General features: G+C 43.7%; 1 protein-coding gene across 10 annotated transcripts in view; it reads right to left on the reverse strand.

The window, feature by feature from the left end:
* Nucleotides 1–27,712, reverse strand: part of TRIM66 (tripartite motif containing 66) — a 63,975-nt gene that overhangs the window by 25,212 nt on the left and 11,051 nt on the right. For 5 of the 10 annotated variants that reach the window (XM_035265720.3, XM_035265717.3, XM_035265719.3 and 2 more), the window contains exons 1-8: nt 15,310–16,043; nt 8,589–8,693; nt 6,611–6,758; nt 5,320–5,452; nt 4,874–4,990; nt 3,536–3,650; nt 2,826–2,972; nt 439–556 (exon numbers count right to left, since the gene is read on the reverse strand). In XM_035265720.3, the coding sequence (XP_035121611.1) occupies nt 439–556; nt 2,826–2,972; nt 3,536–3,650; nt 4,874–4,990; nt 5,320–5,452; nt 6,611–6,758; nt 8,589–8,597 (787 nt within the window). In that variant the 5' untranslated portion in view covers nt 8,598–8,693; nt 15,310–16,043. Of the gene's footprint in view, nt 1–438; nt 557–2,825; nt 2,973–3,535; nt 3,651–4,873; nt 4,991–5,319; nt 5,453–6,610; nt 6,759–8,588; nt 8,694–9,526; nt 9,614–9,694; nt 9,712–15,309; nt 16,044–27,712 lie in introns of those variants that run through there. The other 5 variants (XM_078340449.1, XM_035265715.3, XM_035265713.3 and 2 more) reach the window with 4 other exon arrangements.

A 27,712-nucleotide genomic window follows, 5' to 3' on the forward strand; every position in this document is an offset into this window, starting at 1 on the left:
TGTGTAACACACCCACATGCACACACAGTCTCACTGTTGCTGAGATGCCCCTGCTTGTGCCCACACATGTGTACTCTTGTGTGACCACAGAGACACACATCCATCTGTACTGCCACACAGCATTCTGGAGAGCAGGGTGACTGTCTTGTCTCCCCCTCAGCAACAAAACCAAGGTAACAGGACATTTATACAGAATGGTAAACTCAGATTTCAACTGGTCCTGATACAAAAGCCTATAATGCCATTGTTATTTAAATTCCTCAATCTCTCCTCCTCCCTTTCAAAAAAAAAAAAGGTTTGCTGAATGATTCCACGACCACTGGCAGTCTCAGGGAGTGCTTTCTCTTCGGCATATACTGACCTACCCAGTAAGGTAAATAAGCAATTAGGACAAAGCCCACAGGGTGAGTGGGCCTGGGTGGGTGGGCATAAGCTCACCAAGAGAAGCTAGCTGCTTGGTCCAGAAGTTAGGCTCCCAGGTGAATCTGATACTCCAAGGGGAGCCAGGATCTGTGTTACAACTTGTCTCCAGCAATCGCTGCATCTGAAACACAATCTGACAACAGGACCAAAGGTCATTTACTTGGGCATCTTGCACCTAAATAACAACTCCCCTTCCCTTACTCTTTGGACAGGCTGAAAGGCTAAGTCGTGGCCCTTTAACCTCTTGTTATCCTCCATATTCTCATTCTCATGCACCTTAGCGCCCACCCATCCTCCCAGCTGATCCCTTTTCTCTTATCAAGCCTTCTGCAACACCTACATTCTTATCCTTTTCAGGCCTCAAGTGATTTGTCATTCTCCTTCACGACAACATTGACTGGCAGCTCCATTTATTCTACCATCACCTCAATTTAAAAGCCTAGTGGGGGCAGACATTTTCTGAGCTCCCCATTGCTGTTCTTCCACTTACAGGTAGAACACCCTTCTGTCCTATTCAATAGCCCTCTTCCCCTCCCATCACTTTCATCTATTTCCTGTCACTAACTCTCCCATTTATCTAGGGCTTTGGCAAGTTTCCAACATACCCTGCCATCCTCTGGTTAACTAATGTCCCAACTAACATCTTGGCCTCTTATTTCATTGATCTCTTGCATGCAACCACCTTCACTTGTTTTCAGTTTAGTCACCATACCTAGACCCTATTCGTCATTTAGAACCATTCTACCTATGAGACCTTTGAACTCCAACAACCCACCCTGGTCATAACAAGTTTATGCTCTTTCAGAGTATGTTCTTCAACCTCTCCAAGCCCTGCTCCTTCAGTCCACAGTACCCCTCAGCTTCCTGTCATTTACAGTAATGATATCACTAGTGTCCTAATTCCCTCCCCATTGCCAACTCCTACCCTTAGGCAATCCAGCCATACCAAAGTCATGTTATCTGTGGCCATTTCAGTGATCCTTAATTTCAGCAGCCCCCCTCAGCCCTTTATGTTGTCACTCCTTTTCTTGTCATCTTTCTCTTCCACTTCACTCAATGACTGTTTAAAATCCTTACTTTGGTGCTACTTACCAATGTTTTAACCCTCTTATTATCACCTTCCATTTCACAGAGAAAAAAAGACACCATAAAGGACAAATTACCCCAAACTTGTATCCCTTCTACCTCAAATTAACTACAACATTGTCCCCTTCCTGTCCTCCCATCTTAGACAAAGGGACTGTCCTTGTGTTTAAGGCCACCAGTTCATTCTAGATCCTTCCTCCTGCTTTTTCAGTGTACTTACCCCACCACATACCCCTTCTCTCTATCTTCACAGCCTCTTCTCCCATATACATGTGTACAGATGTTTTCCAATCTTAAAAAAAAAGTTTCCCCCAACTCTGCCATCTTCTCAGGCTACATTTTTATTTTTCTTCTTTTTGCTTCCATCTCTACTTCCTCACCACCCATCCTCAGTCTCCTGATTCTAGCTTTTGACCCTTCTACTTTGCTGGAGCTTCTTTCAGACAATAGCCTCATTCCCAGATCTGAAGCTCTTCACTATTCATCTTCTTTCACCCATGCAGCATTGACATATGGGCCACTTAAAACTGGAAACTCTGTTCATTTCTGTATATCACACTTTTTTTTGCTTCTGACCTCTGACCATTGCTTCTTGCTATCCTCCACTCATCTTCTTTCTCTGTCTACGCTGAAAATGATGGTATTCCCTGGTATTTCTCTCTTTTTGCTCCACACACTCTTCCAAGGTGATACCACTGATTTCCTGGTGACTCCTACATCTCCTTCTTCAAACAAACTTTTCTTCTGACTTCCACACACATATATTAAAACAGTTTTTTAATGGTAGGTAGCTTAGAGTTGGTTTTGGATGTTCTATAGGCACCTGAGATTCAAAGTATCCTAATATAAACTCCATCAACTTCTCTCAAAATTCTTGCTCCCTTTCCTAGGCACTGCCATCCTCTCAAGTCTCACACTTCAACCTTATCTCCAACTCCTTTTCTCTTAGCTCCCCATGTAAGCCCCAGTAACTTTCTATGAGATGCCCAGCACATTGCTCATGTCCAGGATAATGTCTGAATCACTGAACTACAACAAAGAACTACAGACTTTCCCAACTGAGCTACCTTCAGGAGGGCAGGACAATTTCAGCACCTGCGTCCTCTTTGCACTGTGGCATTTGGTTAAAGATACTGTTTACTTACTAACCCAAAAGCAGTGATTGAATTTGAAGGATGGATGGAGCCACTATCTTATTCCTCCTTCCATCCTAAAAAGAAAAGGCACTTCCAAAGACTGCCTCATTGCCCTTATGACAAAGGCGGTGCTCTGATAAGCTTCAAGAACAGGCTGAGGAGTTGGGAGATTCCTCTTACCAGCTCTTTGCTGAAAAGAAAAGGGACACTGGTTTTGCTGCAGACAGCCCAGTTGATGAAATTCTGCACATGCTCAAACTGACGGTTGAGAACCATGATGCTCTGTAACTGTTGTTCCAGCTTCTGCTTTCTCTCATTAGTAATGCCCTGGGTACAGAGAGAAGACAGAGTCCTTGATCCTGTTATTGGACTGTAGTCTACCTGCTTGGGAAGTCTGGTGGCCTGTGTGTCACTGATGGGATCAGATGAGATGATAGCCCTGAGATGACAGTAGGACAGAGTGCTGCCATGGGCTGCTGGATGATGGAAAAGGAGAGGGAGAGATGGTGGGAGATTGTATGGTGTAAACATAGAATGAGTAATAAATGAATGAGGAAATGAATAAATGTCTATATCTCTTGTGCATAAATCAGTGGAGAAGGTGGTTTGTTTTATGACTTTCTCTTCCAAGACTATAGACTATAATAACCCTGTGTAGTTAAGGATGAAAGACTGCCTAAGAGACATAGCATCAAAAATCAGTTTGAACTGATTTTCCAGCCCTTCATGAGCCACCCTCCTAAAATTAGACTGACATTTTGAAATACAGGGAGCAGCAGACAGCTATGGAAGCTGCACATCTGAATTATAGCCTAGGCTTCCCTGGGTCCTGGGACTAGTTTGATATGTGCATGGTTTCTGAACCATCTGGTCCCTCTGTCTATACGTACCTCCAATTCCTCTATAAGCCCATTGGCCTGTTTGTTCAGCTCATTCATCAGAACCATCTTGGCCATTTTGATCTGGTTTTCCACCTTCCTATGCTGATGCTTCACTTCAAAAATCCTGTAAACTCAATAGGACAAACCATGGTAAGCTTTCCTCATGGCCTATGAGGACCAAGAGACAGCAAACATAAGAACCAACCTGGAGGCTGCCTATTGAGATCAGGGCCCAGCAGACACCAAATATGTATATATATATATATATATATACACACACACATATACACACACACACACACACACACACATATACATAGAGAGAGAGAGAGAGAATCTTCCTTCACCATCCCCCCTTTTGTACGACCCAGCGCACTTGATCTAAGTGAGCCAATGGCCCAAAGTTCAGCTTGGTTTTCTCTAGGTAAACCTCAAGTCTATACCCAGGTCAACCAGTAGCCTACCAGTTGACACAGCACTAGAGGTAGGACTAAAAGAGAAAGTATGGGAATGATTTATTTTAACTTGTTGTTATCTTTAAATGGAGGATGCTTCAATAAATGTTGCCATGAGGTAAAAAGAGACAGAAAGTAGACTAGTGGTTTTGAGGGCCAGGGGGGTGTTGGGGGAATGGGGAATGACTAATAATGTTTATGTGGCTTCTTCTAAGAGAGATTAAAATGTTCTAAAAGTAGACGGTAATTATGTACAGTTGCACAATTCTGTGAACATACTAAAGGCCAATGAATTATACATTTTAAAAGAATAATTTTATGACGTGTAGATTATATCTCAATGAAGCTATTTTTAAAAACTTAAAAAGCACGGGCTTTGAAGTCACCACAGACCTAACGTCCAAACCCAGCCCAGTCACTGTCCAGTTGTATGATCTCAGACAAGTTACCTATCCTCTGTGAACCTCAGTCTCCTCCTTAGTAAAATGGAGATAATCCCTGACGGAAAGAATGGCAAGAACTGAACAAAATAATGCATACATAATACCCAAGCCAGTGCCCGCCACATAATGAGCTCTCTCTTCCTGAGTGTCTGCTTGGTACCCTTGTTCTCAAGCACTGACTTCCGGCTAGTTCATAAGGTGTATGCTTTGGGCCAGCTCACTCTGATCATCCTGACCTAGCTTGGCCTCAGTCACCAAGTGATGACTTGATGACAACTCCCTGGCCCTCAGACCTCTAAGGCCAAGACATATGCCTTTTAGGACATATGTCTACATCTGCTTAACCACATGTGCTCTTCACAGGCACTACATCTGATGGCCTGGTGTTGGAACTCCAGGTGTGAACGAACAGAGCATTTCCAGCACTGGCAAGGCACTAGCTGTACTACCTGTCCTCAATTTGCTTTGCAGATGTCTGTAGACTGGATTTCTTATGTGCCACCTGTGTAGTCACACTTTCCAGAAGCATCCTCTGGTTTTGCAAAACTTCTTCAACATGTCTGCACCTAAGGGATGAGGCAGAGAAAAGGCTGAGAAGGGCTGAGTCCTACTTTGAACATGCCAACCAAGCAGGAATCTCCACAGGGCACTGTCTCAGCCAGACCCATGGAAGCTATGATGGCTTCTAGGGGAAGTCTAAGGCACCACAGGCTCTTGGCCCAGTAGGCCTTTTCCAGAGAAGTCCCACAATAGGAGCAGAGAAAAACTTCAGCCCAGGGGCTGCAGGTTGTCTTGGGCAGAGAAAAGATTTTGATGAATGGGGAGCCCCAGAGCTCTCACAAGTAAGAAGTCCAGAGCCCTCCCCAGCCCATTTCAGGCAGTCTGTCAGCCCCACCTGTGTTCTTTATGTTCCACCATTAGGCAGCTATGGCATGTGAGCATATCACATGTCTCGCAGAATAGCTTGAGCACTTCCTGTGTGTGTAGAGGACAGTACAAGATGAAGTCTCCAGAACCACCATTCACTCCTGCCAGAGAAGATGGAGAAAGTGGGCCTCTCTTGCTCAGGTAGACAGACCTCTCAGTTAAGCTTTGCTGCACAGCCCTCAGCCTTCAGAAGACACTGCAGAGACACAGAACTTGGGGGAAGGTGGTAAAACAGATGCCTTTCCAGAGGCACAAGGAGAATTTTGGGCTTAGCTTGGCTGGATTTGCCCAGTTGTCCAAAAGTAGTACACCATCAAGGCCCAACATCCCATTACCTGGCAGAGGTTAAAGAAGGCACTTGCTACTACTCCACATAGATCTCCTGCAGAATAATGAATTCTTCACAGTTAACCTCAACCTGTTCATTAATCAGGATTTTGTTTTTAACGGAGCTGAAACCAGCCTTGCCAGGCTCCAGGCTAGATCACATGGATCATGAACTCTGGTTCCTGTGGATTTGACAGATGTAGAACCCCTCCCACAATTCAAGGGCCTTGAGAAAAGACTCTCAAGAAGATTGTTATTAAAAACAGATGGTGGCCAGGCGCAGTGGCTCACGCCTGTAATCCTAGCACTGTAAGCTAGGGTGGATGGATCACCCGAGGTCAGGGGTGCAATACCAGCCTGGGCAACGTGGAAAAACCCCATCGCTACTAAAAATACAAAAAGTACCCAGGCATTGTGGCTCATGCCTGTAATCCCAGCTACTCAGGAGGCTGAGGCAGGAGAATCGCTTGAACCTAGGAGGCAGAGGTTGCAATGAGCTGAGATTGTGCATTGTACCCCTGCTTGGGTGACAGAGTGAGACTCCATCTCAAAAAATATAAAAATAAAAATAAAATAGATGGTGCTGGATAGACAAATGGACAAGCCCTGATCCAGACTAAGTTAACTAAGTAACTAAATTAGAAGTGTGGCATGATTGCTCTAGAGGTGAAATCTCAGCTAGCTTCAACAATAATTCAACACTTTCCTCCCTGTACCATTTTATCCACACTCATCCACCCCTGCCCCCAACAAGGAGGGACTAGAGTGAGTCACTCCAACTCTGAAGAAGACTTCCTTTGGGAAAGGCTCTGAGACTGTCTCTTCTTTCTTTCCCAGCAGGGAAACAAGATCAGAGAGTTATTCTCCAGGGATCCTAAGGTTCAGCCCTGCTTTAGAGCATGGAAGTGGGTGGGGAGAGGTGAGATTAGTACCTGGAGATCCTTTTTGGGCCCGAGGAAAGAACGGGCCCCCAGGGACAGGGCTGTGTCGGTGTTCCTCTGTGCAAGAGCTACACAGCCAGCGATTGCAGTAGGTGCAAAGGATATGTGCTGTCCTCTTCTCCTTGCACTCGGAGCAGTTCTGGAAGCAGAGAGTTCTGGAGTTACTGGCAATATTCTCATTTAGGTCTGCCTACACAAGTGGCAAATGCTCTAAAAACTGGGGTCCTGCAGGCCTATTCCTCTACTATTTTGGAGTGTAGTCTATTCTGGAGAGCTATCTGGGAGTAATATGTCAGGGCTTGTGAAAGGAAGCATCCTTTGTGAGCAAAAGAACAGTGGCTACGTCAGGTATGGTGGCTCATACCTATAATCCCAGTACTTTGGGAGGCCAAGGCAGGAGGATTGCTTGAGCCCAGGAGTTTGAGACTAACCTGGGCAACATAGTGAGACCCTATCTCCACAAAAAATACAAAAATTAGCTACTGGGGAGACTGAGGTGGGAAGATCACTTGAGCTTAGGAGGTCAAGGCTTTAGTGAGCTGAGATCATACCACTACACTCCAGCCTGGGCAACAGTGGAAGACCCTGTCTCAAAAAAGGAGGAGGAAGAAGGAAGAGGAGAAGAGAGGAGGACGGGGAGGAGGGTAAGGAAGAGGAAAAGAAGGAGAAGGAGCAGCAGCAGCAGCAGCTGTCTCGGGGGCTGTTCACACAAGTCCTGTGACGAAGCTAAGGATACCCAGATGCATAAGCCAAGGAACTGACCTCACACTATCTATAGCACACAGGATGGTATGCATTAACTGTGTAATGCTGTAATAAAAGGGATGCAACACATGCTAAGGAAACCAAGGTAGGCTTCCAGAAACTCAGTCTAGGAGTAACCAGGTAAGTTTTTACAAAGAGGAAACATTTGAGTTGGATACTGAATGACAAGCAGGTTCACCAGGCAGACAAGGGAGGAAAATGTTATAACAGAGGGAAAGCACAGGCAAAGGCAGGAAATTCAGTGTGCTTCAGAGAGGAGAAAGCCCACATATGGGAACACACAATGAGATGGTCAAATGCAGCCAAGAAAGGGCAAGTACAGACCAGCATTCAGAGTTGTGCTCCCACACTTGAGGTCTGCCTGATCTGAGAGTACCTAGGCCTCTCCTAGTCCAAATGTTAATTCATTTAGTAAGCAAATATCTTGCCAGAGCTGATATAAAACCTCAGGAAAAGGGGAAATTTGGAAAAGTTGGCCTATCTGTGCCTGAATCACACAGGTCACCAAACTAATACGAATTCTGAAAGTTTTACTAATTAAACTATGAATTCCTTGAAGGTAGAGTACATGGGTCTATCTCCCTAACACCCAGCACAGGGCCTGGCACAGGCCCTGTGAGACATCCAACACAAATCAGACACAGGAACAAGTAAGTAAATTGGTGAATTAATACAAAGTGGTGGCAAGGATACCCTAGTGGAAAGAGGAACAGAAGGGCTGCCAGCTGTAAGTGATAAAAAAAATTAAGGAATTCAGGAAAAAGTGATAGTGTTTAAATACAGGCAAGATTAATAAACCCATTTAATCCAGGCTGGGGAGACTGAGGTGGGAACATGAATTTCAACTCAGGAAGATAAAAAATAAAACAAAAGCCTAGTACTGGTATTTTTCAGTAAGAGCTATAAGAGAGAGCAGAATAACTAGAGCTACAGTAAGCAATTCTTAATATACCTTAACTCACATTCACCTGCTGCTAAAAGGATTAACAGCAAAAAAAAAAAAAAGTAATTTTTACTTAATAGAAAACCCACTCTTTGCTTTCCCCAACTCACACATTTTTATTTTCTTCTAGATGGATGATTAGGAAAACTGACGGAGAAGTAACAAATCAGATAGAGTGATGGGTGGATAAACAGACTTATGGACAGGGGCCTCACAGATTTTTGAAAAAGATCAGGGGCTTCTTTCCTTGTCCTGACTTACCCTGGCCATCTTGGGTTGCTCAGTAGGAAGACACCACAGGAAAAAAATGTTCAGTTACATCCTTGGTAAGATATACTTGTTTACACCCAGGAGAGGAGATGAGCTCTGTGTGGGAAAGAAAGATAGCAGAGTCAGGGCAACATGGCTGATTATACCCAAGGCCTGGACATGAGGCTTTCTAATACACAACACCAAGATATGTGGCAATAACCATGTGTGCCAAAATGAGCTACATTTGATGCCATAGCCTGCATTTACTATATGGGTACCCTGAACATGACCATCCCATTGGAGCCTTCCCTACAGACCATCTGGGCTCCTCACATCCTTGTCTTTACCTGGTCCTACCTTCCTCCCCTCCCCATAAGCCATGCTACAAGAACAACCCTGCTTTGGTTTTGACAGTCAGGTGCCTTCCTGCTGCTCCCATTCCTCATTCCACATCCCTGAGAGCATAGCTCCCATTACTAGCCAAGATCCAGAGAGTCAGTTTAGCCCAGAGCAAAGCTCCAGTCATTAAGGTTACCATGTGGCAGGGTGACTTGGAAGATCTTGAGCTACAGCCTCCAGAAGGCTTTAGTCAGAGAAAGGCAAGGCCTCCCTGCCTGCTCATCTAGGAGGTATTTTTCTCTTACTACAGCATATACCAGTCAGTCTGCCCCTGAGGCTCTGAGGTCTTTTGGAGGGCTCTCTCTCCCTAGTCCTCCATGTTGGGTATATATACATATATATTTTTTACCTATGAACAGCCTGACCTACTCTCTCTCCCCAGAGAAATACATCCGTTTCTAACACATTCTTCAGCATAGTGGGCTTCGGGACTAGAAAAGCAGCAAAAGACTCCCACCCCAGAGACTATAGTTATTCTGCTGGCCCACCCCAAGAGCAGTTAAGCTACTGGGAACAAGAAAATGAGCCTCTGGAGTAGGGCAAGGTACCTGTGTCCAGGAATGAGGGTGATCTGGAAAGGGGTTGGCTATGGCAGTGAATGCAGCAGTACCACTACAATCTTCTCTGCCTCATCTCTTCAAAATAGGAAAGAATGTTATGATGGCAGTTGCTCCAAGTTACAGTCAGACAAATATAAGTCCAAAGACCAGGCTTACCGGCCTAGGCAAGACACTTAATCTCGCTTAATTGCTCTGTGCCCCGTTTCTTCATATGTAAAACAGAAAGGGAAAATAAGAGTTGCTATCAGATTAAATTAGATAAAACTTCAGAAATCACATGGTCCTCCACGACTTTGGATTCAAAAGTTCCTCATATTTTATTCATAGTAAGGCAATAAATTCAATTATCAACTCTCTGGTGATGAAAGTTAGAATGGTAGATTCAAAAAATGGCTACGAATTCTTCCCCTCCCTCATCCATACCCTTGCAATCCTACCATCAAAAGGTAAGACTCTCCATGAGCTTCAAGTCAGTGATGAGTTTTTTCCTTTTTTGAAAAAGGTAGAACCCTTCACCCTTTGAATCTAAGCTTACCTCATGACTTTCTTTGACCAACAAAATGCAGCAAAAGTGACAAGTTCTCCAAGCCTAGACCTCAAGTGGCCTTATATAATTCTGCTCTTGTTTTTAGAACTCTAAGACTGCCATGTAAAAAATCTAACCTGGTGTTGAGATTGCTGGAAGATGAGAGATCATGCAGAGAGAACTCAGTTGTCTCAGGTATCCCACCTGAGGCCATCACAGATCAGCTAGCCCCAACTAACCCACTAGCTGAACACAGACACAATTAGCTAAGCACAGGCCAAACAAGAAGAATCACCCAGAGAATCCCAGCCCAAGCAGCCAAACTGTAGAATCATAAACTAAATAAAGTTTAGTTGTTTCAACCACCAAGTTTAAGAGTGGCTTGTTATCTAGTAAAAGGTAACTGATACATCCTGGGAAAATCAAAATCCACAAAATCATAAAAAATAATTGTTTAATACTCTCCCACCCCACCAAAAAAAAGAGAAAACCTTTCTGAGTCGTTGCGGAACCACGGGTGTTAATGACAGGACTGCATCTGGAATGTACTGCATGTTCTCCTACCTCTCAAGAATAACTACCAGAGGTGGAAAAGGATGCTCTCCACAGGGAACATTATCCAGGGGAATAAGGGGACTGTCCCTCCTTTCACTTGGCTCACCCTGGGGAGACCTCCTCACTATGCCCAGGACAGAAATGCTACTCTAATTGTTGAAAATGACTTCCACAAGACTTCCCTGGTATCAGATGCCCAAACATCAGTCATCATAACATAGCCTCATAAGCAGAATGAAAAAAGAGAACTGAATAGGTCAGACAAGGTCTCATCACACATTCTCTCCTCCCTTGACCTTAAAGCCAGAGTCCTCAGCTTGGCATTCAAGGCCCTTTGCAAATTGGCCTTATCTCTCTCTAGTCTCATCTTTAGCTTCACCTGCCACACACCCTGTGTTTTTGCCATGCCCAACATCTCTGCTGTCTCTTGATACACCCAACTTTTGCATGATTCTCTGTCCATGAGAAATGCTGTTTCCTCTTCTGAAATACTCTTTCTTGCCCCTCTCCTTTTCAGATAAACTCCTATTCATCCTTTCATACCTGTTCAAATGTTCCACCTTTGAGAAGCAGGGTTAATTTCCCCCAGGATGAGTTAATTAGTCCCTCTTCTGGGTTCCTGCAGCGCCCTGAACATCATTCTAGTACAATAAATATCACATTGCATTTTAACTACCTGTTCATATGTCTGCTTCAAAAATAAACCACAGTTGGTATTAAAGGTTATTACCTGGTTTTTAGCAGATTGAACAATTAGACAGTAAGTCTTCACTTAATATCATTGAGAGGTTCTTGGAAATGGCAAATTGAAGCATGATGACATACAATGAAACCAATTTTTTTCATCATTATAACAAAAGGATGTTTACTTAAGGACTTGCTGTACATTGTTTTTCTTAAAATCACAGTTTCTAAGAATCCAGTTGATGATGGTAAATGAGGACTACATTTCTCTTTTTCTTTCTTTTTTTTTTTTTTAAGATGGAGTCTTGCTCTGTCACCCAGGGTAGAGTGCAGTGGCACGATCTCAGCTAGCTGCAAACTCTGCCCCCCAGGTTCAAGCAATTCTCCTGCCTCAGCCTCCTGAGTAGCTGGGATTACAGGCACCTGCCACCATGCCCAGATAATTTTTTTATTTTTCCACCCCCCCAGGTTCAAGCAATTCTCCTGCCTTAGTCTCCTGAGTAGCTGGGATTACAGGCACCTGCCACTATACCCAGATAATTTTTTTTATTTTTAGTAGAGACGAGGTTTCACCATGTTGGCTAAGCTGGTCTTGAACTCTTGACCTCAACTGATCCACCTGCCTTGGCCTCCCAAAGTGCTAGGATTACAGGCGTGAGCCACCATGCCTGGCTGAAAACTGCATTTCTTTTGGGTTTGTGAGCTCCACGTGTACTCATTGCACTCACAGCACTGAAAGTACTAAGAAGAAACCTGAAAGTTTTCTGGAAAAAAAAAAAAAAGCCAGTGCAGGTTGATAAGGAAAGCAGAAGGTGGGGGGCTTGGGAAAAACTATGAATTTAAAAATATGGGTTCTAGGGCCAGGGCTGGCAGTATCTAACTACGTAACCTTGGGTAATACCCCCTTTCACTCAACCTGACTTTCTACACCATTAAAATGAGGGGAATAGGAATGCAGGGAAGTACAAATCATCCAACCCATTTACTCTGCCTATCGTAACCAGGCTTTTTTTTCTCCTGGAGGCCAGACATGGTAGCTCACACCTGTAATCCCAACACTTTGGGAGGCCAGGTGGAAGGATCACCTGAGGTCAAGAGTTCGACACCAGCTTGGCCAACAAAGCAAAACCCCATCTCTACTAAATATACAAAAATTAGTGAGGAGTGGGGGTGGGTACCTGTAATCCCAGCTACTCGGGAGGCTGAGGCAGGAGAATTTCTTGAACCTGGGAGGCAGAGGTTACAGTGAGCTGAGATCCCGCCACTACACTCCAGCCTAGGCGACAGAGTAAGACTGTGTCTCAAAAATATATATGTAAATAAATAATAAATAAATTTTTTTAAAAAAAGAAATATTCTCCTGGGCAAGATGGGATGGAACAGACAGCCAACTGGTACCCTGGCTATCATCCTTGTCAGAAAGTCAGGGAACAAGCTTGTCATTGAAAGGAAGCCTGAATTTAAGAGATCAGCCCTCTAAGAGGGGTTGTGCAGCAAAGAGCAGAGATGGAGAATCATTGCAGTGGTGCAGGCACTGTCCCAGGGAGGCTGCGGGCCCCAGGGTGGACCCAAATGACATGTGCTCTCTTTGTGTCACAGCACCTTTGTCCAGAAATTCTTCTCTTCCCTCAGAAGGTCCCTAAACCATCAAGCTGTATCAACCTTGACTTTTTATTTTTTTAGAAGATTCTCCATCTTTCAATGAGGATACCAAAACAAAGTTTTACTTTAGACAATTAGAATATATCAACTTTTAGAGCTGTGTAAAATCAAACATCTACTTAACAATATTTAATATTAATTAGTTATAAATAATATTTAAATCACATTGCACATAAAATATTATTTAGATATCATTTTTTCTATTATATTCAGTTAATAATTATTATTCATGCAACAGTCCCACTCTTGTATTTCACATACAAGAACATCAATTCTGAGAAGTAGAGAGACAGGACCCCGAGTTCACGATTATCCCCATGAGATATGGGGCTTCTGCTTCCAGAATGAGGAAGTCACAGACACCAGAGATGCTCCTGAGAGCCTAGGAGCCTAGGAGAGTAGCTCTGAAAGCTGAGGACATTCAGTCCATCAGTCACAGTGCAAATACTTCTGGTCCTTGAGAGGCATGAGACAAATTTACATCTGTATACCACCGCTCTCTGAACCAGACACTTTACATGTGTAAAAAATTCCCCAGGTGAGGACAGGCACTGTGGCTCACGCCTGTAATCTCAGCACTTTGAGAGGCTGAGACGGGGGTGGTGGGGGATCAAGAGGTCAGGAGTTTGAGACCAGCCTGACGAACATGGCGAAACCCTGTCTCTATTAAAGATACAAAAATTAGCCAGGCATGGTGGCACGTGCCTGTAATCCCAGCTACGCAGGAGGCTAAGGCAGGAGAATCGCTTGACCCCAGAAGGCAGAGGTTGCAGTGAACCGTGAACCGAGATCGTGCCATTGCACTCCAGCCTGGGCAACAGAGTAAGACTCCCTCTAAAAAAAAAAAAAAAAAAGAATCCCCAGGTGAATACAATGTACAACGAAGTTTGAGACCCAGCGCCTTTCAGAGAGCACTCCCTTCTCCCTGTGGCTGAGCCTGATAGCTGTCTCCTGTATCAGGCATCTGAGAAAGGCAGGCTAGCTCAGTTTTAAAAAGAAACTCTAAGAAATTAACAAAGACTCTGAATTCAGCTGTGATGTAGTTCCCCTCTGGCAGAGAAAAGGGCAGATTTCCAACAGACGGGTAGTGACCTGATACCCCTGTGCCCTGGCTGTTGGCACTGAATTGGGAGCCAGACTCCCAGCTCAACTGCAGGACCCATAAGCAGGCCTAGAGTGCAGCCTGAGGCTTAGCACTACAAGGACCGCTGCTAGGACCTAGAACATGTGCTGAGCATAGGACTTAGTGAGGCAGCAAGGAAGTGGGGTCCATATTGGGTAGTCTACCTTTCAGACATGAACAGCAGGGCCAAGGCAACATGGACACCTCAAGGTAGGGGAGGAGAGAAATCCCAAAGAGGCCTCAGAAAGCTGGTATCAGGTTAGTTTAGGCCAACAAGTGAGGACACATACATTGCATAAGCCTGACACCAATGCCAAGCAACCCCCTGAGGGTTGGGAAGCCCTTCATTCCACAGCTTTTGTCCAGGGCTCCAGGTAGCTTGGAGCTGGGGTCCAAGCTCTGACTCCAACAGAGCAATTGCATCCTCTGGAGGAGCCTGATGTTCCTCTGCTAGTTCCAACCTGCAGATTCAAAGCTAGACAGAACTTCACTGTTCATCTAGCCAATACCCACCACGCAGATGACGACATGGAGGCCCTGAGACGGAGAGGGGCTTAGCTAAATCCACATGGCCCTGGTATAACATAGGTGATGCCTTGAACCACTAAGCAGTCCTTGATTACCTCTGTAGCCACAGGGAAGATGCTCTACCTCCCTACACCTCTGTCAGACACTAAGCAATGAGAAAAACCACTCTAGGTGTATCCTCTGGCAGGCTGCACATCCTCACTAACGATTTTGCCCTCCCAACCCCGGGGCAGTCCCATTCTACTGAGCACCAGTCAAGGCCCCCACCACACAGCCCCCGAAGGCTTCCTCCAACCCACCACTGAGAGCAGCACCACCTTCAAGAAACATGTTGCACCCAAACCCCAAATACCCAAATGTCCCTGCTAGACAGACAAATTTTTATCCAAGTCACCCCTAAAGTGACTGGTGCTTCTGCCCCAGCTGTCAGCAGGCTTACCTGTGGCCCTGCTGCCATGATTAAACTAACACCTGGGAGAGAAGTCAGAAGAGCAACAGGTGAGGCCACCACAGGTCCCAGAGGATGGTGCTTACCAATCGCCCAGGAACACCCACCCTGCATGCTGCAGCCAAGCCAGGCTGCAAGGTGGAAGCCTCGGGGAGTGAATACTGGATAGGGTAAGGGGAGCAGTCTGGATCCTCTCCTCCCTTCTCTGATGCATCCTCAGCCAGGGCTGCATTTGTCTAGCTCACCTGAGATACTCCTGCAAGAAAGGGCTTGGTTGACTCCTCCTGTTTCTGTTTATCTCGAAGGCTCTGCAGCAATTTTCCCAAACTGAACAGCAAGAGGGAGACCTCAAAGAGGCGACTCTCTTCCTAGCTGCATCTCCTTCCTAATCCTCTGGGTGCCTTGGAATAGAAGCTCAGAAGGAAGAAAACGACATTTTCAACTTTCAGGAACTAGCTCTGTCGCCCTCGGCACAGCTCGGGAGACATCACTCTCAGCCTTTTAGGACTCCATCCAAAAATCCTTCAGCCCTCCATGTTCCCCAAAATGACAGTGCTCATGTGTGGCTGGAACCTGCCCCGATCCGGCAGCTCATTTAAATAGAGCTCATCACAACAACAGTGTTGGTGGAGAAGTGAGTAGCTGCAGGGCCCTGGGGACCCCCTGTTTATACGTAGGAAGAATGATGCAATCTGGGTATCAAAATAGCAATCCAGAATGGAATAACAGGCTCACGCAGCAGCGGTGCCTGCACAGCCAGAGCTCAAGTTGACACACTCTGTCAGACCCACACTGCTGCAGCACGCAGATGCCAGGCACACACTCTCACCGCATCATTTTAAAAAACAGCAGGAGCCCGAGATATCCCTCCATGCCCCCAGCACTGAAGGAGGGTGTGGGGGAGCCTTCAACAGACATTGAAATCTGTCTCCTACATACTCACCTGCTCCTGCCACTTCACCTGAAGTCCTTATCCTGTGACGTCACAGTCAGTTGCCATAGTGACCAATTGTCCGTCACAAGCAGAGGATTAGGACTTAGGATGGAGAAGACACACATTTATGATGTATGATGCACAAAGGTCCTGGGAGGTGCCCCTTGGCAGCTAACTCTACCCACCAGGAAGATCCAGTCACATACAAGCAGGGAAGGAAAAAGGGAAGGATGAACAGAACTGACTGGAGGAGATATTAGGATGGGGCAAGACTAAAAGTACAGGATAATTTCAAAAGCACAGAGCAATCAGATGAGGCGGAGTGGCAGGGATGTGCTTGGAAGGACGGGCAGAAGAGTAAGCTCCTCAGGGGACCTGAATGCTAAGCTCAGGAGCTTGACCTTCATCCTAAGATAAAAGGCAGCCTAAAAAGCTTCTGGAGAGTGACTTAGCTGGGCTTTATGATTATCGTGATAAACTGGACACAGAGAGGTCAGGATAGCTGAGCATTAATGGGACCCTAAATTAGGTTAGAAATGAAAAAAAAAAGGAAGAGAAGACTCATTCCAAAGAGAACTGACAGGACACAAGCAAATTATGATGCTGGCACTAGTGGTGGTGTGTGAAGAACATGAAGTCAAGTGGAGGGGCTGTCATGAACAGAGCTAGGTAACAGGAGGAAGAAGAGAGCAGTGGTCAAATCCCATGTTATCTATGCTTTCCTTTCTCTGGCCTCCTTGCCCTCTTAAGATCAGGCCTCATTCTGTCTTGTCTGGACCACTGATGCCCAAATCTGGAGAGCTTGTTAGAAATCCTGAATCAACCAAATCCAAACATGTTGTGTTTGGGTGTAGCACTGGGAATCTGTATTTTTAGCTAGCAACACAAACAATTCTTAGGCATCCAGACCAGCACTGGTTCAAGGCCCAGCAATCAGGAACCAATGGCCTAGACAGTCGCAGTAGTCCAACAGGTCTTCCTGTATCCAGTCCTGTCTCCTCCATTAGTTCTTCTCACTGGGCCAGCATGACTGTTTTTTTCTCGTTTGTCTGTCTTTGTTTTTGCTGTTTTGAGACAGCGCCTCATTCTGTCACCCAGGCTGGAGTGTGGTGGCATGTTCATGGCATTGCAGCCTCAACCTCCTAGGCTCAAGTGATCCTCCTACCTCAGCTTCCCAAGCAGCTGGGACTTACAGGTATACATCCAGCTAATTTACTTTTTATTTTTTGCAGAGACAGGGCCTTACTGTATTGCCCAGGCTCGTCTTGAACTCCTGACCTCAAGTGATCCTCCCCTCTTGACCTCCTAAAGTGCTGGGATTACAGGTGTGAGTCACCGCAGCCAGCTAGAATGACTTTGATCATATTCCCAAGTACAGATTTGACCATATTCTACTGACCAAAAACCTTCAATGGCTCCCCACTGTCCACAGAATATCTTAATCAAGATCCTTCACAATTTGGCCCTAAATTTCCTTTTTGAACAGAATTCCCACTTCTCTCCTTCAAGCATCCTATATTCCAGCCAAAATTTACTCCCTCCTGTTTCTAATATTTGCCCTTCCCTCCCCTCCATGTGCCTCATCCTAACACTATTCCCTCCCTGGGAGTCCCTTGCAAATTTTTCTGACTCTGCCTGGTTCCTGCATAGCTACTCCAACTGGGTGTCACTCACAGATTCAAAGCACCCAATTTCCCCAGACAGAACCTAAAATAGGGGTCAGAAAACCATAGCCTGCCTGTTTTTGTAAATAAAGAATACAGTCATGCCCATTCATTTCCATATTGTCTATGGCTGCCTTCTGCTTTTTTGCTACAATGATAGAGCTAAGTAGTTGTAACAGAGACTGCATGAGCCACAAAGCCTAAAGTAGTTACTGTCTAGCCCTGTGCAGAAAGTTTATGACCCCTGGCCTAAAGCAACAGCTCCTTTAATTGTACGAGCCTCACCCTTTGGGGTTTAATTCTGATTACAGGGATTTTGCTTGTTGCCAAGCCCACACCCATCTTTGTGAACTCTCATTCTGACAACTGGGACACACCTGAGCTGGACCCTCATGTTTGGGTAGGATGTTTCAAGCAAGAAAAAGTATTTCAGGAGGAAGGAACATCATAAACAGAATTATAGATATAAAAATGTGAGGCCTCTTTGGAAAGTCTTGTAAGGTTAGAACATATAGAGAAATGACAGGAGATGAGGTTGGAACATTAGTTTGGGACCAGATTAAGAAAAGACTTGGAGGGCATGCTAGGTGTCTTTTCTGAAATCCAAGCAATTGGAAGCCTTTAGGTAGCTAGATGTGCAGGCCCAGAGTCAGAGCGACTGATCAGGGTCAAAGCTAGAGGGTTTGGGAGCATAACCGCAGTGGCAATAAGTAAAGTGAGGTCAAAAAAAATATCACTATAGGAAAAAATAGGAAATAAACTGAGGTCAGGCAGGTGTCCAGGGACTGTGAGGAAGAGTCGGGCAGCAGATGTGAGCCAAGACTCAGAATCTGGCAATGAAAGCCAGGTGACTGGTGAGGCTGGAGATGGATGCATGAGCCACAGCCTTCAGAATCCACGCTCCTAGGAACCACCTGGCTGTGAAACAGGCTTTTTGTACCAAGAAAGTACCCATAGCATGATGCAAAAAGTACAGGTAGGATGAGTCCGGGCTCATTTCATTTGATAGACCCTCACTGACCCAGGTAGCACCTCTGTCTTTTTTCATCCCACATCTTCAGAGTCGATCCAAAAACTGATGCACTGACACATTCCATGCAAAGCCACTGATCCCATTTCCATCTGGGCCTGCAGACAGAGAGGCAGTTGGGGAACCAAGGGCAGCATCCTATTCTGGGTCTGTAGTTTCTATTGGCCCTCAAGCCCAGGAAAGCCCTGGACTGTCAGGCAAGGGAGTTGGATTTTTTTCCTGACTCTGAAAGTGACCAATTACGTGGTTTTCAGCAGGATCCGAGCCCTTCCTGGACTCCTGATGCTTCACCTATGCAGTGAGGGGTTCGAGATTAAGGGCCTTCCCTGCCTTCTGGCCTCCACAGCACTCAACCCTGACTGGACCCCCTTAAATCAGACAGTTCCAGCAGACAAGAGGCCCCTCTAAGACCCCGTTCATCAATCACAGCCATCTCGAGTTCTCACCCTCAGCATATCTGTTCTAGCTATAGCCTTCCAAGCAGCACTGGCAGCAGCAAGCACCTCCCCCAAACCACAGCCTGCCTCCTTTCTATTACCAGGGGAATTGCTCTCCCAGTAACGGGTCCTTTTCTGGGGTGCGAGTGCTACTCTCAGGGCCCTAGAGAGCCAATTAAAATGAGGAAACTGTTCATGAACTAAAAAGCCACTCCACTGATAGGGCTCCGGGATCCAGCTTCTGCACCTGCTGCATACCCAACTCAGCAACCTGCCCTCCACCTGGGAGACTTCAGTCACTGCCCACAACAGATCCCACAAGGCTAGACACACTGTGCAGCACCTGGAATGAGCAAAGAGTAAGTTAGTCACCCATCTCCCAGGCTCCTGTAGCTGAGATCTCACCTCCAGCCTCCTGTTCCCCCCCAAGACCATTAGAGCCCCTCCAGCTGAGCTGCTCATTAAGAGAAGCATCATTTCCATCACTGACTCTAAGGTTATAGCATCTTGCATCAGCTCCCTCTCCTTGGATAGTCCTAAAGTCCCAAGGCCTGCCCACCGAGGGACTGTGATTGCTTCTCCTTTCAGCATTAGTAGTATTCAAGGGATGCTGTCACCCTTCACTAGCTTCAAGAAGCATGGGGCTATGGTAGTTATTTAGTGTTCTTACATCTCATTAAGTCTAGCCCTGAAAGCCAGAGAGGCCTAGGATGCCCAGTCAATTAGTGCTAGAGTCCAGATGAGCTCTAGGGGCTGTGACTTCCAGATCAAGGTTCCACATCTCAGCTGTACCCCAACTTTGAAAATGGGAAAAATAAGACACTAAACAAGTAGATTCTGGAATCTACATCTCAGTATCAGTCTCCCAGCCACGATTTGTCTTTAGGTTGATTTAAAGAGAAAAAATAAGTAATGTTCCTTTTCCTTACTTGGGGAAGGAAATATCCAATCAATTCCCTCTTCCCCTCCCTAAAATGTCAAATAAAACCACAGAAACTTGAAGAAGGATGAGGCAGAAAAACAAAACAAAACAAAAAAAACAAACAAACAAAAAAAAAAAAAACACGACAGCAACTCTGAGAACCTTGAAGGCAGAGCCAGCCTATGGTAAGAGTCAGTTGCTGGGATGTTAGCTCCCTTCAGAGCTTGTTATATTTACATAAAGTATCACTTTGGTACTCAATGGCCAACTTTCCAGATAGAATTTGACCTGGGATCATTTTTAATTAGGCTTAAAAGCAAATAGCCCCAAGTAGATATTCTCATTGGCTGAGAAAATCCAATTCCAATAGCTAGCATTTCTGAACCAGCCATCCCACTGCATGGCTAAGCCACTGCACACTCAGCACACTCCTGCCTGTGCTCTGGTCCCCATCACTAGCTTTTGATGATCTTGCCCAGCTGGTCTCCTCAGTGCCTGAGAGGTGATGCAGACTCATTTTCTTAGTAGCTGGGGAGAATCCCAACTAGGCTGTGTCTGTATTAATCAAAGATTTGCACTTTATCCAGCAATTCCAACACTGAGTACACAGCGGCCCCCTCTTATTCAAGAGGAGGTAAGTTCCAAGATGCCTGGAACAGCAGATAGTACCAAACCCTACATACACTATATTTTTCCTATGCATACATACCTATGATAAAGTTTAATTTGTAAATTAGGCACAGTAAGAGATTAATGATAACTCAATAAAATAGAACAATTATAACAATATACTGTAATAAAAGCAACATGAATGCAGCCTCTGCTTGCTCTCTCTCTCTCGCCCTCCCTCCTCCTCCCACCACCTATTTCTCTCAAAATCTCTTAATATTTTCAGGCAGTGAATAACTAAAAACTTGAAAAGCAAAACCTTAGATGCCGGCTGGGGGGTGGAGAGGGAACTACTGTGTATCCAAAGAAAATGAAATCAGCATGTCCCATGTCCCTGCACTCCCATGTTCATTGCTATATTATTCACAATGGCCAGGACAGGGAATCAACCTAAGTGTCTATCGATGAATGGATAAAAAAAAATGTGAGATATATATATATATATATATATATATATATATATATACACACACACACACACACACACTACCATTCAACCATTAAAATAAAAAGGAAAATCTGTCATTTGTGAAAACATGGTTGTATCTACAGCACATTGTAAATGAAATAAGAAGCCAGGTACAGAAAGACAAATACTGTATGAGCTCACTCATATGGAATCTGAAAAAAAAATGGATTCATAAGAGTGGAGAGTAAAAGAACAGCTACCAGGGGCTAGAGTGGTTGGCAAGGGACAAGGGTAGTTAGGGAGATGTTGGTCAAAGGATGGAAAAACCCAGTTAGAAAGCAGGAATAAGTTCAAGAGATCCATCGTACAGCATGATAGGTATGGTTAATAATAAACTGTATTCTTGAAAGATGCCAAGAGAGTGGATATAAAGTGTTCTCACCACCAAAATGGTAACTAAGTGAGGTGATGCGTATGTTAACTGGCTAGATTTAGTCATTCTGCAATGTACGCATACGTCAGAACACCATGTTGTACACTGTAAATATATACAGTTTTATCTGGCAGTTAAAAACTTTTTTAATTAAAAAATATTTATATTTGAGGCTGGGCACAGTGGCTCACACCTGAAATGCCAGCACTTTGGGAGGCCAAGGTGGGCGGAGCACAAGGTCAGGAGTTTGAGACCAGCCTGGCCAAAATGGTGAAACCCCATCTCCACTAAAAATAATAATAATAATACAAAAATTAGCCAAGCATGGTGGCAGGCACCTGTAGTCCCAGCTACTCGGGAGGCTGAGGCAGGAGAATCTCTTGAACCTGGCAAGCGGAGAAGTGAGGTTGCAGTGAGCCAACATTGCGCCATTGTTCTCCAGCCTAGGTGACAGAGTGAGACTCCATCTTAAAAAAATACACACACACACACACACACACACACACGACAGCTCAGGCTGCAGGGTTTGTTCTTTCTTCAAAGACTCTCCATGGACTCTCCTCATCAGTTTGGTATTCTAAGTGAGTGTGAACTTTTCGAAGCAAAGTGCTACAATGTAGATCATAAGCTTTGAAGACAGGTGAACCTGAATTCAACCTCACCAGGTTAACCAGAGAGTAGTTGTTAACCTTAGTCTATAAATATCCCAATCCCCATATTTTTCATCTATAAAATGGGAATACCAGTATCTACTTTATAAGTCTTCTGTGAAGTTTACAAAAAATAATGCCTGTACCGTGTCTGCCAACCAGTATGGGCTTGAGAACTGTGTTTTGTACCTCCCACTTGAAGAACAAAAAGGGACAGTATCACAAGTGGAAAAAAGCCTTCTACCCAGGCTTTATTAAGTAATTTATTCAATAAATATTCATTTAAGATCTCCTCTCCTGTATCACATTCTGTGTTGGTCTGTGGGGTTATAGACATGAAAGGCACTGTCTGGTTGAAGAAAAAGATGCCCACCTCTTACCATCCCCTCAGTTCTAAGCCCCAGAGCAGGAGTACAGGCCTGGGGAGGCTCTGTTGAAGAATTAGAGTTGAAAACCAGCTGGACAGACCCTGAGCCCCGGCACAGCCCCTTTCCACTCAACATAGCAACTGCCTGGCTCTGCCCAGCAAGCAGGAGAAACAGGTTTATGGAAAAGAACTCATCCCCATGCAGTATGGCTCCATCTGGTTGGAGGCACTGAAACTCAGAACCTGTTTATTCCTCAGCCTCTATCCACTTTCCCTGCCATCTCTCTACTGGCTCCCACATTTTACTTTAAAAAAAAAAAAACGATTTCTGCCCAGATTCCCAGAAAGAGGATAGACCTTCCAGAAAGCCTGTGTTCCTAGTCTGCTGGACAAAGTGACTACACTAAAAGCTCTCCCAAGCATGGCTTCTCAAACTACAGACTAGAAATCTAAGTGCAGGTATTGGGTATCTCACTAGGCTAACCAGAGATAGGTGATAGGTCTGACTTTTATCAGACAGCTGATTTGGGAGCTGTTCTTTTGGTCCTTCAGAAAATATTCAGTGGGTAACTGATATCTACCAATCCTAGCACATGGAGAACTTACTAGAGTTAATGATTCTTTGCTTGAACTTTAAACAATCTTCTCCTCACTGTATTATTATCACCTCTTTATTTAGCTGTCATTCATTGGACTATGAGCTCCTTGAAGTCAAGGGCTCTGTCTTTTCATCTCTGCATCCTAAATGCCATAGAGCCTGGCACACAGTAGTTGATAAATACCCACGGAGGAAATAGACATATAAACAAACCAATACCACACCACATAGGGTCCTAATAGTTCCAAGTAATAAATGCAAATGTGAAGGTAACAATGGCCTAGCCAGACCATAAGACCTACTAAAAAATATAAGATGCCACATATTATACAATAAATTGCCTGTCTGGTTCCAAATTAAGCATGTTTCCATCGAACAGGCTTTTTTCCCCTCTATTTTACATGTTCTCAAGTTCTAAATAATAGCTTTTTTTTTTTTACATTTCTTACCTTCTTTCTATAAATGAGGCTATAGAAGGCTTTATGTATATATCCTCATTTAATCTTCACAACAATCCTATGAGTTAGTTACTGCTACCATTAACCCCATTATACAGGCGAAAAGAAAAAAAACCTCTTGGCAGAGACATGAAGTAACTTGCCTAAACTACACAACTAGTAATGGCAGGCAGATCAAGACTGACACTCAGAAGGCCAAATATACTGACACCAAACTTTTGTTTTTACTCTTCATTGCAATTAGAATAACTTGGCAAGGCAACAAACACTATAATTCAGGTAATTGTCATTTATATATATTTATTTTATTTTATTTATTTTTTTGAGATGGAGTCTCACTCTGTTGCCCAGGCTGGAGTGCAGTGGCACAATCTCAGCTCACTGCAACCTCCACTCCCTGGGTTCACGTGGTTCTCCTGCATCAGCCTCCTGAGTAGCTGGGACTACAGGTGCCTGCCACCACACAACTTTTTTTTGTATTTTTAGTAGAGACAGGGTTTCATCATGTTGACCAGGCTGGTCTTGAACTCCTGACCTTAGGTGATCCACCTGCCTTGGCCTTTCAAAGTGCTGGGATTACAGGCATGAGCCACCACACCCAATCCATTAATATGAATTTAATGTGCTCATTTTAGAGTCAAACACAGCCTTGACACATGCATAATTTGTTCACATTAAAAATCTTAATGAGATCAAAGACCTGAACATAAGAGCTTAAACTATAAAACTGCTAGAAGAAAACAAAGGGGAAAATATTTATGACATTGGATTTGGCAATTATTTCTTTTTGTTTTTGTTTTTGTTTTGTTTTTTCTTTTCTGGCAATAATTTCTTGAACGTGACACCAAAAGCACAGAGAACAACAAAAAAACATAAATAAGTCTTCATGAAAATTAAAACACTTTGTGTATCCCAGAATGCTATCGACAGAATGAAGAAACAACCCACAGAATGGGAGAAAATATTTGCAAATCATATATCTAATAAGAGATTGATATCCAGAATGTGTAAAGTTCTACAATTCAACAATAACAATGACAACCCCATTAAAAAATGCACAAACTGAAACTCTATACCCATCAAACAACTCCCATTCTCCCAGCCCCTAGCAACCACCATTCTAGTTTCTATCTCTATGAAGCTGACTATTCTAAGTATCTCATGTAACTGGAATCATACAGTACTTGCCCTTTTATGACAGGCTTACTTCATTTAGCATAATGTCCTAAAAGTTTCACCCATGTTGTAGCATGTGTCAGAACTTCCTTCCTCATTAAGGCTGAATAATATTCCATTATATGTATATACCACACTTTGTTTATCCATTCATCTGTTGATTAACATTTAGGTTGCTTCTACCTTTTGGCTATTGCAAATAACGCTCCTGTAAACATAGGTGTACAAATATCTCTTCAGGTCCCTGCTTTAAATTCTTTTAAGCATATATCCAGGAGTAGAATTGCTGGATTGTATGATAATTCAACTTTTAATCTTCTGAGGAACTACCATATTTTCCACAGCATCCACACTGGTTTTTTTGGTGGTGTTATAGTTGTTGTTTTTTTGAGACAGAGTTTCCTTATTTTTGCCCAGGCTAGAGTGCAATGTCATGATTTTGGCTCACTGCAACCTCTGCCTCCCGGGTTCAAGTGATTTCCTGCCTCAACCTCCCAAGTAGCTGGGATTACAGGTGTGCACCACCACACCCAGCTATTTTTGTATTTTCAGTAGAGACAGGGTTTCTCCATGTTGGTCAGACTGGTCTCGAACTCCTGACTTCAGATGATCCACCCACCTCAGCCACCCAAAGTGCTGGGATTACAGGAGTAGGCCACCATATCCAGCTGCCACACTGTTTTATATTCCCTCCAACAGTGCTCAAGTACTCCAATTTCTCCACATTCTTGTCAACATCTATTATTTTCTGGGATATTTTTGGTTTGTTTGCTAGCCATCCTAATTGGCATGAAGTGGTTTCTCATCATGGTTTTGATTTGCATTTCCCTATGATTAGAGATGAGCATTTTTTCTTGGGCTTATTGGTTATTTGTACATCATCTTTGGAGAAATGTATATTCAAGTCTTTTGCCCATTTTAAAATCATGGTTTTCTTTATTGTTGAGTTGTAGGACTTCATGTATTCTAAATATTAACCCAACAATGCTGGAACTTTTTTTTCATGGCTTAAAACATCAGAAATTTATTACTTTCAATTATTCCATGGGTTGACTGAGTAGTTCTTCTGCTTCAGTGATGTCATCTGGGATACTGGGATGGCCCAGTCCAAAACAACTTCACTCATGGCTGGCAACTGGTACAGGATGTCAAGCAGAAACTTCAGTTCTACTCTCCATGTGGCTGCTTGGGCTTCCTCACAGCATGGAGACTGGATTCCAAGACAGCATGTCCCAACCAGCAAAGTTAGACATTGCAGATCTCCTGAGGACCAGCCTTTGAAGTCACACAACATTTCTGCCACATTCCAATGGTCAAAGTAACTCAAAGGATCAATACAGATTCAAGGAGAACAGAAATAGACTTTACCTCTTGGTGGGATGGGTGGCAGAAAACAATTGTAGCTATCTTTAATTCTCTGTAGTAATGAAGGGGACCATCACCAAAGCTGGCAAAAGGTACCACCACTGCTACAGAGGCCCAATATCATTTCTTTTTTTTTTTTTTTTTGAGAGAAGGAGAGGAAGAAAGAGAAAGAAAAAGAGGGAGAGAGAACAGGAATATTGCTTCATTCTAAAAATGGGTATTAATAATGGCCGATCAATATTTTGTGTATTTAAAGTGGACAATGTATATTTTGTGTATTTAAAATGGAGAGCTCTATAAATATTTATTGAGTTTACTTGTTCTGGATCTGAGTTCAAATCTTGGCTATCCTTATTAATTTTCTGTCTCGTTGAGTCTAAATCTCATTATGGGTCTTATGTATCTGGGTGTTAAGATCTCTTATTGTTGCATTGATCCTTTTATGATTGTATCTTTGTTGCTTTGATATCTATTTTATCAAATGTGAGAATTGCAACTCCTGCTTTTTGTTTATTTATTTTTGCTCTCCATTTGGTTGGTAAATTTTTCTCCAACGCTTTGTTTTTAGTCTTTGTGTATCTTTGGATATACCGTTAGGTTTTGGCTGTATCTTTTGATTGGGGGATTTAGTCGATTTAAATTTAGGGTTACTGCCATTTGATGTTAACTGGCTATTTTATCCATTCGTTGATGTAAATTCTTCTTTATGTTGATGCTCTTTACTTTTTGGTATATTTTTAGAAAGGCTCATACTGGTTGTTCCTTTCTATGTATAATGCTTCTTTCAGAAGTTCTTGTAAAGCAGGCCTGGTGGTAATAAAATCTCTGAGTACTTGCTTGTTCATAAAAGATTTTATTTTTCCTTCAATTGTGAAGCTTAGTTTGGCAAGATATGAAATTCTGGGCTGAAAGTTCTGTTCTTTAAGTATGTCGAATATTGGCCCCCACTCTCTTCTGACTTGTAGGGTTTCCACTGAGAGATCTGCTGTAAGTCTAATAGGCTTCCCTTTATGGGTAACTTGATCTTTCTCTCTGGCTGCCCTTAGTATTTTCTCCTTCGTTTTGATCCTGGTGAATCTAATGATTATGTGCCTTGGGGTTGCTCTTCTTGAGGAATATCTTTGTGGTGTTCTCTGTATTGCCTGGGGTTGAATAGTGTCCTGCTTTGCTAGATTAGGAAAATTTTCCTGGATAATATCCTGAAGAGTATTTTCCAGCTTGGATTCATTCTCTCCATCACATTCAGGTACACCAATCAAGCGTATATTAGGTCTTTTCACATAGTCCCATATTTCTTGGAGACTTTGCTCATTCCTTTTTATCCTTTTTTCTCTATTCTTGTCTTGTTGTTTTATTTCATTAAGTTGGTCTTCGACCTCTGATATCCTTTCTTCTGCTTGATCAATTCGGCTATTTAAACTTGTGCATATTTCACTAAGTTCTCGTGTTGTATTTTTCAACTCCGTTAATTCATTTATATTCCTCTCTATATTGTCTATTCTTTTCAGCATTTCGTCTCATCTTGGATGAGATCCA

This window comes from Callithrix jacchus, chromosome 10 (assembly GCF_049354715.1).
Source record: "Callithrix jacchus isolate 240 chromosome 10, calJac240_pri, whole genome shotgun sequence".
Taxonomy (NCBI): domain Eukaryota; kingdom Metazoa; phylum Chordata; class Mammalia; order Primates; family Cebidae; genus Callithrix; species Callithrix jacchus.